This window comes from Syngnathus leptorhynchus, chromosome 4, assembly GCF_054491065.1.
Source record: "Syngnathus leptorhynchus isolate UIUO chromosome 4, UIUO_Slep, whole genome shotgun sequence".
NCBI classification, from domain to species: Eukaryota; Metazoa; Chordata; class Actinopteri; order Syngnathiformes; family Syngnathidae; genus Syngnathus; species Syngnathus leptorhynchus.
The window spans coordinates 4,956,784-4,976,493 of NC_141198.1; the positions used below are offsets into that span (position 1 = coordinate 4,956,784).

The 19,710-nt window shown below is 38.7% G+C and overlaps 1 protein-coding gene across 1 annotated transcript in view; it reads left to right on the forward strand.

Moving 5' to 3' along the window:
• Positions 1-4,999, forward strand: part of unc5db (unc-5 netrin receptor Db) — a 159,055-nt gene extending 154,056 nt beyond the window's left edge. Inside the window, exon 17 of the mRNA XM_085910331.1 lies at positions 4,508-4,999. Within this exon, the coding sequence (XP_085766457.1) occupies positions 4,508-4,712 (205 nt within the window). The 3' untranslated portion in view covers positions 4,713-4,999. The remainder of the gene's footprint in view (positions 1-4,507) is intronic.
• Positions 5,000-19,710: the final 14,711 nt, after the last annotated feature.

A 19,710-nucleotide genomic window follows, 5' to 3' on the forward strand; every position in this document is an offset into this window, starting at 1 on the left:
TTCCAAATTATCTAGATAAGATTTCCTCTCCGTGCTCTGCTGGATGGTGGCTTTGGATTGCTGCAGCCTTTTAAATTGGCATTCTCTTTGGCGTGTTCTAATCAGTTGCAGTGAAACACTGACCTCTACTGGACTATTTTTGCATTACACATTGACGCGGCAACAGGCAAGGCTCCTTAGTTTTCGTTACTACTCTGAAATCTATGAAATGCAGCTTTCTCCCTTTGTTATAAGAGATCATAGTTTAGATTTGTTCTTAAACCATGGTAATGCCCGTTTAATTTCAGTTTAAATTAATGCATTGTATAATCACAGTGAGCCTAAATCACATATTTACTTTGTACTGAGTTTTGCCCATAGATATTTAGTGGGACATGCATATCTTTAAATGATTTTTTCTTTTTTTAATTAGATTTTAACCGGTCATTGAATTTAATGAATTCAGTTTTCCCCTAAAATCTCAAAACACTTAGAGGTCTTAATCAACAACTTGTACTTCTTTAAATATCTCTCAACGTCGTATTACAGCTGGGAAATCTATGTTGGAAGGTCTATTTGCATATAATTATCAACATGTTTAATCCTTGAGATCCTAATTAGATGATGAAAATCCCACTGTAATTACGCCACTCACCGCATTTAAAGAGAACCAATTATGCACAGGTATAGCTCTATATTTATGTTCTGGGAGAGTCCCAGACAGGATTTGCACAGAAGAAATATATATACCAGTAGTTTTTGTGCTTATGGACACAATTGTAAACCAGTGAAACAACAGCAGGATGACGGAATAAATAGATAAAGTGGAATAAAAGAAGCTAGGTGACAAAATCATCTATAACATGCACATCATGCTAGGGTGTAAAAATAAGCATAGAATTTGAAGCAAAGAAGTGATTATGTAGAACCATAGCCAACTGAGAAATGATATCCTGCATGCATCCATTTTCAGTACTGCCTGTCCTCCACAGTCAACATTGGTACACCCTGGACTGGTCACCAGCCAGCCGCAGCTGCAGTAAAGCCCTTTTCACACCGTATTGAGCAGGGTGCAGCATGCCTTCGTCAAACCCATTCGTTGTGTGTGTGGTGAGGGGCGGGGACCACATTGCTGGGTGGCGCAGCAAGAGGTCTTCTATCGCGGGAGCAAGGCCCCCGGAATAGCAATATGTTCTATTGGAGCGACGTCTCACACACACACACACACACACACACACACACACACACACACACACACACGCTTCTAAATGGAGAGGAGATGGTGGAGTGATTTTGTGTTATTTTGTCAGACTTATTGACAAGCAACGGTTTGATTCAACTAATTTGAAAATTAGACACTCTGCTGGTCATGTCATCTTTCTTCTTAAAATGAGCAGTCAAGGTTGTTTTTTTTTCATCAGTGAAGAATGCATCTTGTCCAGGTGTGTGTTACAGAGTCTTTGGTTCATAAGGCATCCACAACATAATAAGGACGCCATAGTCAAACAGGAATAAGGTCGAAATGCCAGAGCTTTATTTTGCCCAAGCAAAAATAAGTTCAAATAAACAAACAAAAAGGACTGAAGACCCTGACCAAAGGTGAAACAGCTGGGAATCAATGGCTGTTGCATCAACCTATGAAAAAGCTATCATCTATAATTTATAAATCAACAAAATAAACGACTTAATGGGTCACGAGCCCAAACTAAAAGGAGAAAAGCCCCAGCATGCTACTCATATGCAAAACCTCCACTTTTACTTCCTAGTAGGCTGCAACATCAACAGTTCCAAATATGGGCATGGTGGAAACCAGAAATGTCCCATTGTCGCACGACTTTCACACTGAGCAAGTGCGGTTTGAAATGGGTTCAGATGGCTCCTCACGTGACCGTCACTGAGTCTCGTCAGGCAGATCAAATTCTTTTGCTTGATGTGATGTGTCCTCCAGTGGCGGAAGTCCATTCAAAACAACACGAGAGATACGACAGTTTGTTCAATTCAGCATTGAACTCGGTTTTAAATAACCAAAAAACCCTTTCCTCAGAATCTGATGCCATCGGAAGCATTCATTACAAAATAATTTTTTTTCTTCTACGTCATGTCTGCTCTTTGCTGATTGGTTCATTGAAATTGTCTGTTTGCTCAGCTTTGCCCCTCTTCAGAAATGTGTAGCAATGCAATCCCCACCAAACCAATGGCTCAATATTGATCTGGATTGCCAGGCTAGCAAGGGTAGTCATCTGAGTTGAGTGGTTTGACCACAAAAGCATCAGTGAGAGTTAAAGTAATATTTATAAAATGCGAACTAATAGTGGAGTAGTATATTATCTAGAGTTGGACTGATTTCAGACTGAGACAGGAAACACTCTTGGGATATTGAATACCTGAGATATTCAATTGCAAATTATTTTTTAAAAGCCGCTATTTGCAGGGGCGGTCCTGGCTACTTTTGCGCCCTGGGCGAACCATCCATCGCGGCCCCCCCCCAACAAAAACATTTTTTTTTCCCAATCACATCCGGTCTCTCAAACAACTTTTACTTAAATTGATCACGTCACATATGCGTGCATCATAATTATTGATCATGGTGATCATATGCGACCATAACATCGTCCATTTTTTGGGGGGTGGGGTGTAAATATTTCACATAACCCAATTGATTACATACGGATAGATATTATTATTTTTATGAATGCAATGCAATTTACAATTTATTTGGAAGCAGAACCCCCCTCCCTTTGCTTTTCCTCTCCGGCCTCTGCTGTCCCCTGCCGGCCGCCGCCCTCTTGCCTGCTCTGAGCAGGTGAGAGAGGGGCGCTCTTCTGACACGTACACACGAAGAACCAACTAAAGAACCCCGACCAGACCCAACACGACTTTCAGCAGCAAATTGACATCACGTGACAATAAGGGCACTCCCGTGCCCACTGAACACATTTGAGATGGACTTGACTGATCCAGAAAACTGGCGATTTTTTTTTTCTTGAGAGCGCTCATGGACCCCCACGTGGATTACGCCCTGGGCGGTCGCCTATATTGCCCATAGCAAAAACCGGCCCTGGCTATTTCTAAAGACTTGTTTCAGGGACAAGAGCTGCTGCTTGTGGAAGTTATGACTAATGTTCTGCATCTCTACAATACACAAGAGTCCCAGAAGAGTCGAATCGGGTCACAAAAACAACAGTAAAGAAATGTGAACGCAAAAAAAAAAAAAATCCTTCCAGGGCAGCCGTGGCATAACAGTCAAGTCAGAATAAATAAAATCTTCCCTCTCTTGCCAGGGTGAAACACTTAATTGTACTATCTTCAGACAAATTGCAGACTTTTGATTTGTTTGGTTTTAAAATCTAGTAAAGATTATTTTCACCTTTATTGCTAATTGTACTATATTCAGACAAATTGCAGACTTTTGATTAGTTTGGCTTGAAAATCTACTAAAGATTATTTTCAGCTTTATTGCTATACAGACACACACATGCATTTAACAACAGCACATTACTTTTCAAATGAAGTAACGTACCAAACTGTTATCAAATGTGTATATTAAATTACATAATATTACAAACCATTACTACATATACGTGTCAGTTGAACTTTGGTGAATATAGCTCGTTCCTTTCCTGTGAATCACTGAACTAATATAGTTGGAGTCAATCAAGGTCAGACATCTGTGAACTACATTCCGCAAGTTCCTTCAAGAGAGAGAGAGAGACGGGGAGAGAGGGAGAGCATGCCTGCTGCCATGATTGTAAACATACATAGCAAGTTTACAAACATGTCAAGAAGCCATTACAGCAACTGTCCTATTAGTCTCCATACAACTAATATTACCATGATCAATAAATGCCGTTAGTCTCCAACCAACTATCATTACTATGATCAATAAATGCCGTTAATATCCAACCAACTATCATTACCATGATCAATAATTATGATATGATGAATGAAATAAGGGTGGCACAGTGGTGTACTGGTTAGCACATCCGCCTGACAGTTCAGAGTTACAGTGTTTGATTCCGACTTTCCTGTGTGGAGTTTGCATGTTATCCCCGTGCCTACATAGGTTTTCTCCGGGTACTTCGTTTTTCTTCCGTATTCCAAAAACATGTGTGGTAGACCGGTTAATTACTGCAAATTATCCGTAGGTGTGATTTAAACTGTGATTGTTTTTTTATTTATGTGTGCCCCGCAATTGGCTGGCAATCAATTCAGGGAATCCGCCGCCTACTGGCCAATGACTGCTAGGATAGGCTCCAGCACGCCCGTGACCCATATGAGGATAATCGTTTCAGATAATGAATAGAGAATGAATGGAATCTCTTACCATTGTCACATTTCGTGAGGATCAAAGCTGTATACTCTTTGTATAATTGTAAATACAGGACAGACCAACTACATTTTTCCCATTTCTACTTCCAGTGTATTCCAAAATGTTTATTCACGTTTAAGGACGGTTAATCGTTTTCCTATTCCCCAACCTTGATGATTTTTTTTCTATTCATTCATTCTTTTTTGTGCACCTCAACAGAAACCTTGGTTATTTTGCAAAGCAGCAGAGTCCCTCAGCCATTATCCTGTGCCTATGGGAGGCCCGCCACCAGGACACGGCTGACCTCGACTCTCTCGCCAGTGCCCTTGAAGAAATTGGCAAGATCCACCCCAAAAGTTTCCCCAAGGATCTGGATGAGGAGGAGACTGACTTGAATCAAATACAGGCGTGCAGCCTGAGATGAACGTGCACATTTCCAAATGGTACAGCAGAGGACCTGCATCTCAATAGCCAGACTGAGGGAACAGCATCAGGCTGTCTGAATGCAGATGACAAACTGGTGATGGAGAAACATCGATCTGTCCGAACAGGGACAGGTTAGGCTTTACCTGCTGTGGATTCGACTACTACTCTACTTTTTATTAATGACAGACTGCTAATCAGCTTCTTCACATTATTCTTTTGTTTCAATTTCATTTTCCTTGCTTGTATTTCATCCTAGTGGATTGGTGGGTGAAGAAGTCAAGTACAGTGGAGCCTCGGTTTTCGAACGTCCCGACGTCTCGAACAAATCGGTATTCGAACAAAAAATTCAAGATCTTTTTGCTTCGGATGTCAGACGAAATTCGGTTGTCGAACCTCGCGAGATGAGCCAAGAGGACCCGCATGCCAACTGACTCCGTTCGTTATTACATTCTCGTTACTCTGAAGATTGCATCAACTCTAATCGTGCCTCCAAAGAAATAATGGGAGCAGTAAAGCCATCCTAAAACACAAAGACGCTCCTAAAGCAATGCGACAGTGAGCGCCCGGTGCGCTGGAGTTGCGCGATCTGACAAAATTAAGCTCCCTGCGCACTGAGGTCCACTGAAATTTTGGAAAGTACATCAGGACTTTAAAAGTATTTTCTAAATTTCAACGACCGCTCTGTCACAATAATGCGGTGCAGTTGCGCGGTCGGCGACGCGCTACGGTTGCGCGTTCAGCGGTGCGCTACAGTTGCGTGATCGGACAAAAATGTGCAAATGAAAAAATGCTTAAAAAAGGGGTTTTGGGGTTTTGTTGGGTTTTTTTTTGCTTGGAACGGATATTTTTTTTTCCATTATTTTTAATGGGAAAACATGATTCGGAATTCGAACGATTTCTTCGTTTCACTTTGATTCACTTCTCAAACAGCCTTCTGGAACGGATTGTGGTCGAAAACCGAGGCTCCACTAGTATTTCTGAATTGCCATGAGAACAAAACAGAAATGCACCATCTCCTGGCAATACTATTGGCAGAAGATATTTAATGCATAAATGTTGTATTTAAAACTGTCTTGAAGATTTTGTTTTTCAGTACAAAAAACAGAACAAACATAATTTTTTTCAGACTAATATACAAAGTATATTAAAAAAAAATACAATATAGGCCTACTATACGTGTATCATCTGTCCTACGGCAGCATGGACAGTGTGACTACCTGAAATGGTTACTGTCCAGTGATTGTGATTCTGTACCACATTTTTATAGCTGATAACACTTTATTTCCACTGCCAGAAAAATGAGTTAATTTCCGAGAGCTGTCGGGGATGCATGACTCTGACTTATCAACCAATTTCACCATTTAGAGCTGTCATGTTGACTTCACATGAGCACACCAGTTTCAATGCATCTCTGTTTATCCTGGGGTAGCAGGATGTTTCCAAAACCGCAAGTAAAATATATTCACTATATAGTTGGACACCACCAAATGTTTGACATTTTTGCAAATTTGGGCAGGGGTAGTCAAGTCGTTCACGTGATACAAAGGACAAACTCTAAATAATCTAACAGTCACTTCTCAGTAATGTTCTGATGTTGGTTTCACTCGTTTTTTTTCTTTCTTTTATATTTGTCAGACTAATTAAGTTCACCCAGGAGGAAAGGCTTTGGGAGTTTATGCTAACAGAGAACTGACTGAAATAATGAGTAGTTAAGACCGGCTACAACTGTAACAATTTTGACATTTATGTCTCTAACCAAACTCTTTTGACCGGGCAGGGACCAACACCGTAAATACTGAAAGGGGCCATGCATGTATACAAGATCCACTATCCAACTCAACAACAAAATAACCACATACTGTAATTTAGCTCCCAGTGCAACAAGCTTTCTTGCATAAAAATGATCGTTCAAGGATGCCACAAAAATGCTGAACGAGAAACCATCATTAAAGCGCAAGAACTCAATTTGAATAGTTTTTCACACAAAAAAATAATCCATTCACTCAAAATTTTAATTTACATATTCCAGACGCAAAGTACTTTATTTTTCCTGCATATTATTTCAAATTAACAAAAAATATTAGCCCTTGTGTTCTGGATTATGGCAGTATAAGATTCAGTGTAGATTAAAATAAAACATGTCTAATGAATGGTGATATTGTCATTAAAATACAGTAAAATCAACCTTTGTTGATTTTGTCACTTTGTCACCTGTGGATTTGCTTATTGACAGATTTATTTATTTTTCCCAATATCTTTTCCCATTTTTTTTTTTTTTTTTCACAGTCCAATCAAGCGTCGGTTGTAACATAGCTTGGGGTAAAATGTTACATTCTCAAATTATAAGCCACTGATAATGACTAAATAAAATGTATTGTAGGAGTTTTGTTAAAACATTTAAAGAAAATCAATGTGGTCCTGCAGAATGTTGGCACTTCAAGCACACTAACTTATGAATCTTTACAAGAATAAAATTGTACAAAAGGTACCAATGTGCACGAGCTACAATAAAGATTTTGTGTAGGTGACAAGCCTATTTTTCATTTCACCTTCCAGTGTTATCTTGACACCTGTGTCAGTTATTGCCAGTGTCAGGCCTTGAGTGTAACACATTACTTTGTACAGTTAGTTTTTGCAGTACGTATTACAAGTAGCGAGTTGCTAAATGTGTTACAATGGTGCAGACCACAAGACAAATGAACTAATATTGACAAGATAATGGTTAGATGAAACACCATGAGAATATTTTCTTATTCAGATCTCTCACAAGATGCGTGCCTATTTCAACAAAAGTCCAAACACTTTCTTTACTTTTACATGATGGTTAGCACTTTACATGGTTGAAGAGGGATTGTGAGACCAATCACTGTCATTGTTTCATGAAAGAAAATGCAAAACATATTCAAAATACAAGTCGGAAAAAACCCAATTAAAAGAAACGCAATGTTTAGAAACGTGAAGAAGAATCATTATTCTTATTAGATGTTTTTTTGGAAATGCTGAAATCATTATTAAATAAATTAATCCCAGATTTAAAGAAAAATAACGAGTAATTTATTACACAGTAATATTGTAAGAAAAATAACTTCAAATGCAGATACCTAAAGTAATATACTGTTTTACATTTTGGAAATAAATTGCCCAACATTGGTTATCTCTTTCCTTTTTTAAAGGGAGGTTCTGTTGTCTGTAGTTTGGTAAGGTTCAAGCAACTGTTGGTCTTAAATTCTGAATAGAGTGTGGCTTTTTAATTGGCTTGATTCATAGTTGGAGCAGAAGTTGGTCGGTAGTCAGATTAGAAGCTTGATAAGTAGCTGGGACCGACAGATTGAATGGCCATTTCTTTTACCAATAACATTCAATTTTGTACCGATGCATGAGTCAAATTTTGCTTGTGGTAAGGTTGCAATTTACCCCTGACAAGAACTGTCCCTGAGTGCATTAGCAAGTTGCTAGCTTGACTTATACCTAACAGTTAAAATAAAACATAGCAAAACAGGAACATAATCAACTTCATATTTATTGAATGAGTTCAATGACAAAGCAAGGCTATGTATTCACAAAAATAATTTGAGAAAAAAAAAAAAAGTCAAGATGAGGTATGTACCGTATGTATAATACTTTTTCACATGTAGACTAAGGACTAACCTAAGCATGTGGAAAGTGAATGAAGTGATTCCAAACTTGTTCCTGAACAATTACCTGTGTTACAACTGACCCATATTACAACTGTCCCCAATCTCCCCGTTGTCTTTATAACCCTGCAGTTATAAGTAATTTGGATATTTCTAAATTGCATGATTACTGCCTTAGACATATATAAACACATGGAACAGGCGTGTGCTGTAGTCTGATGCTGCATTTGAGGAAAGTCGGAAGTCGGATTTATCTCACACGGATTTTCCCACTTCCGACCTCAACACTTTAAAGATGTTTGATGTTCTCATTAATCACAAAACATTTTGAGCTCCAGCGAACTTTCATAATTTCCTTTTTTATGTAAATAAACAATATTTCATTCATTTCACCAAATTTTTATAACGGTAATTTTCATGCAGTCATTACAAATCACGATGTGCTATGAGAAATTATTTTTAATAACTAAATTAATGTAATCTTAAGCTTATCCATCAATCCATTTTCTGAACCGCTTTGTCCCCACGGGGGTCGCGGGCGTGCTGGAGCCTATCCCAGCCGTCATCGGGCAGCAGGCGGGGGACACCCTGAACTGGTTGTCAGCCAATCGCAGGGCACACAGAGACAAACAACCATCCGCACTCGCACTTAGAGGCAATTTGGAGTGCTCAATCAGCTTACCAAGCATGTTTTTGGGATGTAGGAGGAAACCGGAGTGCCCGGAGAAAACCCACGCGGGCTCGGGGAGAACACGCAAACTCCACACAGGGAGGGTCGGAGGTGGAATCGAACTTGCACCCTCCTAACTGTCAGGCGGACATGCTACCTAGTGCGCCACCAAGCCGCCCCAATCTTAAACTTATATTCTTGTAAATTAAGTTTTGGTTCTGTCTCCACGCAGTCGCCATTTTCGCTGTCACATTGTAGTCCATCCGTGAACTTTATTTTCCAGCTTCGCAGCTCTGACCTCCCTGTCAGAAAGGTCCGACTTCCCACTTTACTCGAATGCAGCATACGTATTAGATATATGTGAGTTAAATTCTTTTGACGACAACAAATTATACTGAACATCAGCAATTTAACAGTCACGGTACTTGTGACTACGTGCTCCTTCCTGTATGACGCCTGGTTCATCAGTGTTATTCAGGCAATCAGTAATTACAGTCAGTGTCAATCGGTGTCACCACCAATTTATTAATATGCGCTTAAAAATTTCGAGTAGCACTTCAGATGAACGCCTTTTTTTTCTCTCTCTAGGAAATGGCTGGTGGAGACCAATTAAAAAAAAGCCAGTCACTATTGTGGGGTAGCTGGAATTCCAGAGGTGGGAACTTAACCAAAGTTTGTCACGACCTGGGCATTCTTTCGTATAATGGTCCCACTGTCCCCATCCATCCTTGTCATTGAAAAGGACCACCGGTTCCGTCCCCTGTCCATCATCCCTCTGTTTAAGAAAAAAAAACGTTTCAACAGATGAAGACGAATTATATTAAATGGCGCATATACGGCCATGTTTGTGTGCAGAAACGATCTGTCGGATGGACTGAGCGTTTAGGCAACACTTGACCCAGATAGAGATGGATGAAAACCCACTTACATTACTCCATAATCTGTCCTTTTTTTTTTTTTTTTCTCATACCTCGTTCTTCTTCAGCATGCATGGCCGTACGGGACAGACACACGGACTGTTCTGTCCCTCTGCGGAATTCTACCTTTCAAATTAGAAAATCGTCATGGTGATCCACAAAGATGTAGGCAAAAGGTCTAACATTTCTTTGTGAAATTTTAAGACAATTGTGTTTTTTTTTTTCTTTATGTCTTTCTCAATAGGTAAAGATGCTCCAACAATTAGCTATGTGGTGTGTTGTAACATATATCAGTTGCATTTTTAAACACAGTATACGAATCAGATTTATTAAATATTTTCAAGAAAATTAAATTCAACATGTAACAGTCAGCTTCTTTGTTCATAAATATAATTCAAACAATAATGGATATAATTCAAACAATAATGGTATTGGTTCTGTTGACTAATTTGACAGACTACGGTACGATTGTTTAGTATGTCAGTGGTTTGTCAACTTTGAATAAATTGCTTTGTGTCTGAATAATGTGAATTACTTTTCTGGTAGAGTATACTGGACAAGGTTATCATTTTCCTCAATATGCATTTCCAGCCCAAATATAAATAATTACTTTAATAACTTTATACCGGCAGGTAACTAATGTGAACAATTTCTTTGTTTAATTTCGTTAATTGTGACAGATGATCTATTTTATTTGCTGCAAGTCAAAACTGCCAAAATGAAAAGCTTATTGATGGCTCATGTTTCACTGAGAGCATCCTGCTTGTATAATTCAGCATTCGATCTCATTCTAGATGTATTTGAGATATGTCATCAGTGTCTCTTGGCTTTATAAAATGTGACGGTAGACATTCACATATACATAACATATATTTGTTCTCACTATGTATAATGATTTGGTCTAACACTTATCTGTTTCATGTTTGAAGTTGTATGAATTATTTTCTTTTACCAAACTCGGTTCTTCTCATGCTGTTATTTTGCTGCACGCATGGCCTTTGGCTTCATATCACTATTCTCGTGCCTTGTTTAACTACTGTACATGGTGAATGTTGTAAAGTACAGATGGGGATGAGAAAAATAATCACACAGATGAACATTTAAAAGTCTTAGTCAAACCATATTTAAATTATAGTATTGAATAGGCTACAGAGCTTTTCTAGTGCTGAACATCTAAGGTTTGATAATGCCTGGGCAGCTTTGTGTTATATTGGAGCTATCATTATGGATATTTTGGATGTTTTCTGTACAGTAGAATTTGCAAATGTATATGCAGCCTTTTGGAAATAAATATACAGTTGAAAGTGATCCGTTATTGTTGTTTAACATCATTTAATGAGTGAGTCCAGTGAAGTTCACGTCTATCTACAGTGCTAAAAGCATAATCGGTACAATTTAACTCCAAATCAGTCACATGTCTTGGATAATAACCCCTCCATTTAGGATAGAAGCAATGACTTTTGTCAATTAATTTCACTTTCCATTGTGCAAATGCGATGGACAGCATTTGAAAGGAGAGGCAATTGACACGTCAACCCATATTTGAAAATCTTTTCTGTGAAAACCTTCCCTGCTCGCATTTGTTCAGGGTAATTCTTAGCTTGCTTTTTCCATGTATCCTTGTCACTGTCACTGGTGGTAACAAAGTCATTTGTGCAGGCCATAGAATTTTATCAGGTACAATATTTCAGTGGTCCACTGCCCAACTTGTTTTTGTTTTTTTGTTTTTTTTGTTTTATTGCTGGGTATATATACGATTACTTTCCAAAGGGCAAAATAAGTAGGCCTGGTTGATTGACAGAAAGAACATGATGCCAGATACAAGCAGCCGGAAAGTCTTTGTGTCTGCTATAAAGTCTGTGCGAGTGATTCTAATTTGGTAACAAGGGGTGACGGGTACATGGACATAGGCTATCCTGATTGGTGGCATCAGAAGCTCAGCTCCCTCTGCAAGCAGACATGTGGGCAGCTCATAAATTAATTAGTCTGAGCCATCTCTCCGTATAAAGACTTAAAATTCTCTTTGGTCCCCAGACAGTAACATGGTGAGCAAAGAGACAAGAATTTCTTAAATTGGTTGCGGGAAAGATTTATCTAGGTTCTCACCTCGTCAAACACTCGCTGATGGTAGCAGTAACCATTAGCTCAAACTCGTCAGAACCTGACCATGTCTTTCTGTACAACTTGCTAGTGCTGCGTTAGCTGAAACATTAGTCTCTATTTGAACATACATAGATGTAAGAAAATAAGTGTTTTATTTGAATTTGCAATATGCCGGTATTTGTTCGGACTCCGGCCACATGCACGCGATGACGCACGTCCTTACACACACACACACACACACACACACACACACACACACACACACACACACACACACACACACACACACACACACACACGTAGGAAAACAAACAAACCTTTAGCATTTGTTTTTACATTAATAAAAAAAAAAAGAAAATCTTTGTCATGAGCATCTCCCCACCAACCTTTCAACCTTGACCCCAGTCAAAATTACACAAAATGTATAATTAAATTGTTAATATACAAACAAATACACTCATATGGTTCACCCAGTCTGATCATCAATGTTGGTATTTAAAAATGTATGGTATATTTAAATTTAGAGGATTTAATGAAATTGTTTTTGTTGTTTACCTTTTTCTATTGCATAGACAATTGTAAAATCCAAAAGTAAAATCCAAAAGTTGTCAAGACCATCCAAACTGCGGTTTCTCACGTATGAATATCGAATGAATGAAAGATAGAAGGAGGGAGGTTCAAATGGGAGGTGTTAAGACCGTGCACCCTTGCGTTATAGGGCAGTTCAACATCCAGCGTAAGGGCCAGCTTCTCGCATCGCGTTGGATTTTTTTTTTTTTTTTTTTTTTTAAAGACAGCTGCACCATCAGAAAATCATGAATCAGCACTTTTCCAGACCACCAAAAAGAGAGAGGGTCAAATCGGTGGTCTTAACACACTTTGGACATCACCTTGACACAACTGCAACAACACACACAACTCAGCCGGGGACCTCCACAACAGGTGAACTTCCCGACGCTGGAGGGTCACACATTGGAGGGGGCATGGTCATCAAGACTTTCTATTTACTATCGCCTACACAAATGCAACAACAGGTGGTAGAAAATGAAACTCCTTACTTAACTGCACTGAAATAACACCTAAACACTTTCCCATCACCTCATATGACCTCTATCATGACACATGTGACAAACATATTTCAACAATACAACTGCATTTAACAATCCACCTTCCAATATAACTACACTTGCCACATTTCTTAACCACGCCCATAACCATATGACCTCCAACATGTCAAATATGATCGATTCTCACAACTGGACATGACTTATATGTGACCTTTATGGTCCCATTCCTATCACCTTATGACCTCCAACATGTCAAATATGATCCATTCTCACAACTGCAGATGACATATTTTATGTGACCTCTGTGACCTTTATGGTCATTAATCAAAGATGATTTACAACCTTAGACTTTGATATGGCTAAAAATTTATTTCATTACTTTTTTCATGCAGAGTTGCGGATTAAGTCTGTGATAGACTGCAACTAAATTCTGGCATATTATTTTGGTCAATTATGGTATTGCAGGTTTTTGGTATTGCAGTTGTTTTGATTGATTGATTGATTGATTGATTGATTGATTGATTGATTGATTGATTGATTGATTGATTGATTGACTCATTCATTCATTCATTCATTCATCATCATAGCTTGTCACGCCAAACAGACAACCATTCCAGGGTGTTCTGATTCACATTCTCGGAGGATATGCTCGATGGTCTGGGCGCCTTCTCCACCAAGTTATCAGTGGGCCAAGGGTTTATCCTTTTACCACCCACAAGATTGCAACCGGTTGGACTGTCTTGGCGTGCAATGTTCGGATTGGTCTCCTTATGGATTAAAAGGGTCACAACGAGAACGTTCCTAACTTGACCCCATTGATTGATTGATTGATTGATTGATTGATTGATTGCTTGATTGATTGATTGATTGATGTCTTTACTTTGAACATATTTACCGTAAATTTCGGACTATAAGCCACAACTTCTTTCTCAAATTTTGAACCCTGCGGTGCGGTTTATATGGATTTTTTACGTGATTTTTGTGATGACTTGATCACTTTTATGCACTCGTAAAAAGTCTGTGGACCGCCGTTGTGCGGCACCGCTTTGCTGGACGGAGGGATATGTGACACGGTCACTGGGGAGAAAAGTGGTGTGTCCATCCACCAGGCAAATAGTGCCGTATAAATCACACAAAGAAGAGACAGAACGAGATCAAGACGGACATTACTGACAGGAAGCTTTTATACACAAATCGTCATTATGTGGGACAAAACAAATGCATATTATACCGCTTTTAAGTTAAAGGCAGTCCATTTTGCCCACTGTTGCTGACAACGTGTTGCGTCACCCTTTTCTTTATTTGTTTGCCAGTCACGTCTAGTCTGGAGCTATACATGTAGCTCGCTAGTTTAATGTAACTTAGCGCTTCGTGCATGAATAAAATTAGCATGAACAGACCTTCATCATGGAAAATGCTAGAAGAAATGCTTAAAAGTGACGACGACAGAGAGACTGAAAAAGTGTGTGGCGAAGGATATCTAACGCTATTCCAATCGGACACTGAGGAGGAAGACTTCAAAGGTTTCAGTGCACAGGAGGAAGATGAAGACGGCTATTTTTTTTACTTTTACTTGGTATGTTTTTTTAACCAGCCCTGTAAGTGCTGTGCTACCGTGTTGTTACTGTATTACCGCCGCGTCTCAGTGACTTTTAACGGTATGTTTTTTTTTTTATCCGGCCCTATTAGTGCTGTGTTTCTGCGGTATTACTGCCGCGTCGCAGGCAGTGTTTGGAAAGAAATGTTAAGGTATGTGATTAAAACTTTAAAAAGGCTTTCTGTGTACCGTCTTTCTTTGTAAATAACTTGCTTGCACACTTCTGTGTTGCTGCGGTACTACTGCTGCGTCACAGGCATGTTAAAGTATGTTATTAAAACTTTCTGTGTACTGTCTTTCTTTCTTTGTAAATAACCCATGCGCACGTGTGGCTTATAGTCCTGTGCGGCTTATATAAGGAAAAAACTAAAATATCCTCAAATTTTAGCTGGTGCGGCTTATAGTCCGATGCGATTTATAGTCCGAAAATTACGGCAAAACATGAAGAGGAAGTTTAAAGTTCCATATTTAAGTCACAGAAGAGAAAAAAAAACAGAAAAAGCATTTCCTTTATAATTCATCACACCACCATTCATAGCGCATCTGTTACATTTAATCAGGATCCCCAACATGTTTATAGTACTGTGTAATGACATGTTTGATTTTTAAAATTAAAAAAAAAAAATTATAGAATGCAGACAGGTCAAAATCAGGTCCAGAAAGTAAAACCGGTTTTGGACCTTGGACTCAACATCTTTAATGTTTAACTATAGAAACATTTGTGATATGTACAGTATATGATTGTCTTGTAGTCTATATTTGCTTCAATTTTGTATTTTTGTAAACCATCACTTGCAAATGAGCACAAGCTGACATATTTAAAAAAGGTGATTTGTGTTGTAGCCGTGAACACAGCTGACTTGGGCCCAATCCCATTCCTTTCTCTTAAACATGAATCTTTATCTTGCACCTTCCCCTAACTCTTCTTTAGATGGATGCAGACAAGGGTTAAAAATAAATCCCCCCCAGAAATTGGGAACGTACTGACCTCGTGCTGGTTGTGCCGTAAAAACACTATTTTGCTCTAATGCTGTCTCTGCTCGCTCTATAGCTAAAGTTTACCAACAACCTTTTGGTTGAACATGCATTTCTTGGGGGAAGGGACATGAGGATACGTGGTATTGAAATTGAACCTCCATTTTTGCCAATGGGGTGCTTTAATTTCCTTTAAAGGTGGTGCTTCTCGATTGGAGACAACACTGTGTTATCTGCTCATTGTCACTACACTTGACTGTTGTGGCAAATTTCTCAGGCCACTCATGACTTTGCCTGTCATTATCATGTTTTACAAAACAGGAAACTGGCAGGATGAATTAGCCTGATGCAAGATTTTTTCCAAATGCAACGGCAGCCACAGTTAAAGCAGTTTAGTGAAAATCATCCCTATTTATAATTGACTTCAGCACACAGTGATTATGTCCAATATTTTGCATGTGTACCATATAGTACTGCCTTAATCCCCTTGGGCATGGAATTCAGACCAAACAGAATCCTCTCCACTCCCCAATGATGGCATCAAGAAGATGGGGCTTGTTCATAATAAATGTAAATCTTTTAGTTCAGGGGTTGGCAACCTGCTGCTCTACAGTAGAGCTGCATGTGGCATCTGCTGTCCACTGTGACTTTGGGAAATAATTTTAAATTACTTTGCATGGTAGGCTAATTGACCATGAACATGAGCTACATTAAAAACAAATGTTGCTCAGTCCTCACAGATGGCAGCTTACAACTATGTAAGAGACTAAAGGTGATGCCTTGCGACCTTGATATGCCGATCAGGAGCAAAAAAAAAACAAAAAACATAAACTTGGTAAATTAAACATTCTTATTGGCTATTGTTTTGGATGTTATTTTTTTTTTCTTTGATAATTAATTGTGTCCATTTACGACATGCTCCACACAAGATATAATGAAGACCTTTGTTTGTACAAAATGTTTTCAGTTGATGGTTGAACAAGCATGCCGTTTTATGAGGGTTCCTGATAAAATATTTTTTTGGAACTACAAGGACGGCACCTAATGCCAGTATCACGCTTACATGTATGTTAAAAGAAGGGAAGGCTCTGTCCAGGTCCAGAACTTTTCCTTTAGCCAAGGGACAAAATTCATCCATTTCAAATGCAGGTAAGAATCACTTTTCATGTTGTTCCTCTTTCTGCAACACCCCACTTTAAGATTGCGTAACAGGCAAAAAAAAACCATGATGATTTTCATGTTGTGTCTGTAAAACTGAAACTTGATTCAACAAACGTGGTGAAATTCATCTGAATGCAATGCTAGATTTTACCTTGGAAAATGGGACTTAAAGATTTCTGCTGTCTATCTTGGCTTTTCACCTTATCACTAAAAGAAAGTTACAGTTCCATGTCTAAGTATAATGGCACAGAAAAAAAATGCAGACTGATATGAAAAGAGGAATGAAAGTTAATTTTTTGCATGTGGATAAAGAGTTCAACTGAATTATTATTACATTGTCTACTGGGAGTGTGAACCTGTATATTGTCTCAAGTTGCAAAACTTAAAAAAAAAATAAAAAATTCATCCAACTAACTCCACCCTGCTAGTTATCCATACATTTCTCCTCATGTTTATGTTGTTCACTCAAGACAGCATTAAATTCTGTAATCCAAGGTTTATTGTGTGCTAGCTCTGCACGTTCATCAACAGCCACTGTCCATGGCATGAGTCCATACCGTGCAATATATGTTCTTTTTGTCCCACCCTTTCCTTTCTGGTCACATATCTGCAAGATGCAGACAACCGCTCCTTTGATAATCTAAACTGCCACATAAGAATGATGTTTCCGAAGACTGCCATGGAATTTATGATGACTGGCATTATAAAGTACAGTTTGGGCAGTATGCTATCGCAGCAATTTTGAAGAGTAGCAATTCTGGCCCACTATAAATTATAAATTATTTTAAATGAATATGTATGAAAGTATTTGATGGTGCTTATCTAAACATATTGGTTCAATACAGACATAAAAGCCAAGTTGGAATGTAATAGCGTAAGGTACATAATCAAAGTTAAGCAACAAAAACTGAAAGGTTCCCAAGTGAGGCTTTAAGCATGTACGTCCTCATTTAGTACGAATTGAGCCATACACTCAGTTATGTTTCTCTATAATGTCTCTCCATCCATACTGCTTATCATTAACGTATGGTGGATGATCTGGAACCCAACCCCTCTGACTGTGGCTGAGAAGCAGGCAAACATCCTGAAGTGGATGCCTCCCTATCAACAGACAAAATTTGATTTTTTTTTAATCGTTCCTTCAGTATGGTGTAATACTAATAATAGTAATCTGAGATTGGCTGACGACCAGTCCAGAATGTTACCCTGTCTCTCATTCAGTCAGTTTGGATAGGCTCCAGCTCACCCGTAGCCCTAATGAGCATATCCTGTAGAAAATGGATGGAAAATAATAATAATATTCGGTGGCTTGGTGGCCCACTGGTTAGCACGTCCGCTTCACAACTCGGAGATGGTGATACTTTGACATGAAAAGATGAATGAAACCAACAGAGATCAAAAGACCAGCATTCATTTCAATGTATTTATTTACATCTGCAACTGAGAGCCTACACAATTTAGAAGATAACTCTATTTGCAATCAGACTACGTTTTAAATACGTATAAGTATTCAAACAGTGGTTTTCTATCTGAATTTGACCCAGAACAGCATCAATTCTGTGAAATGCTATACCTGGCTAATCAATAATATCTTTTGCTTCATTGCTGTTATGTGTGTAATGTATCATTACTGTATTTGTATATATATGTTCTGACTAGACATTTCTTGAAAAATGCAGTAACTCTGTCCTAAAATTTAGAATTTTATGGACTTTAACTGTAATAAATACTTAAGTCATCAAAACTGGTAAATGGAATAGATTACCTTTTGTAACAAATTGTTCTACTCTACAATTAAGAGGAAATAATCACGTCTGAAGCCTCATGTTCAGAGATTTCTACCAACATTGTGAGAAATCTTTAACATGAGCAGTGTCTTCATATACTGAATTAATTATGGTTATTATAATCATCAATTGTGAATAATCACATAAAGGAAATTTGAGCAAATTCATGTCATTTCAGAAGTGGGTATCAGTGGGTAATTATCGCATTAATCCATACGCAAGAAGTAGCTCTTAAAGGTTAGAGACTCTTAATCTAAAACCTTCCACTTCTTCCTCCTGATGATGTGATAAGGCCATTAATCTTATCTTGCTGCTCAATGAAGGCTCTCCCGAACAATTTGGTTGCTTTCACATCGCTTAAATTGGTGTTTCTGTAGATATCTGAGTTTGTTTTGCTGTTGCCATCGTACATTACATTAGTAAGGATTGATGAGGCCATCCCAGAATCAGCAATGTAAGACGGCATTAATGGCAATGAGATGTACAAATGAGAGTCAGAGTATTTCGTTCTCTTAACCCAGGTAGCCTTTCCATCATTTTAACAAAGTACAATATTTGTTTCATGCTTTCCTAATACTTTGTCCCACTATTATTCATATTCCACCCATATACAGCTCTCTGGCTTTCATGTTGTTTGCATCCCTAACAAGTAAAAATGTCTTTCCAGATAAAAGTAACAAATCAAGAAGTAAACTAAAACATCTTTTTTAAATATTGGTAAAAAATTAAATTTAAAAAAACATAATAAATGGTACAATAGAATGAGGCGGCTCGTGGAGCACTGGGTAGCACGTCCGCCTCACAGTTAGGAGGGTGCGGGTTCGATTCCACCTCCGCCCTCCCTCTGCGGAGTTTGCATGTTCTCCCCATGTCCGCGTGGGTTTTCTCCGGGCACTCCGGTTTCCTCCTACATCCCAAAAACATGCTTGGTAAGCTGATTGAGCACTCCAAATTGCCTCTAAGTGCGAGTGCGGATGGTTGTTTGTCTCTGTGTGCCCTGCGGTTGGCTGGCAACCGGTTCAGAGTGTCCCCCACCCACTGCCTGATGATGGGTGGGATAGGCTCCAGCACGCCCGTGACCCCC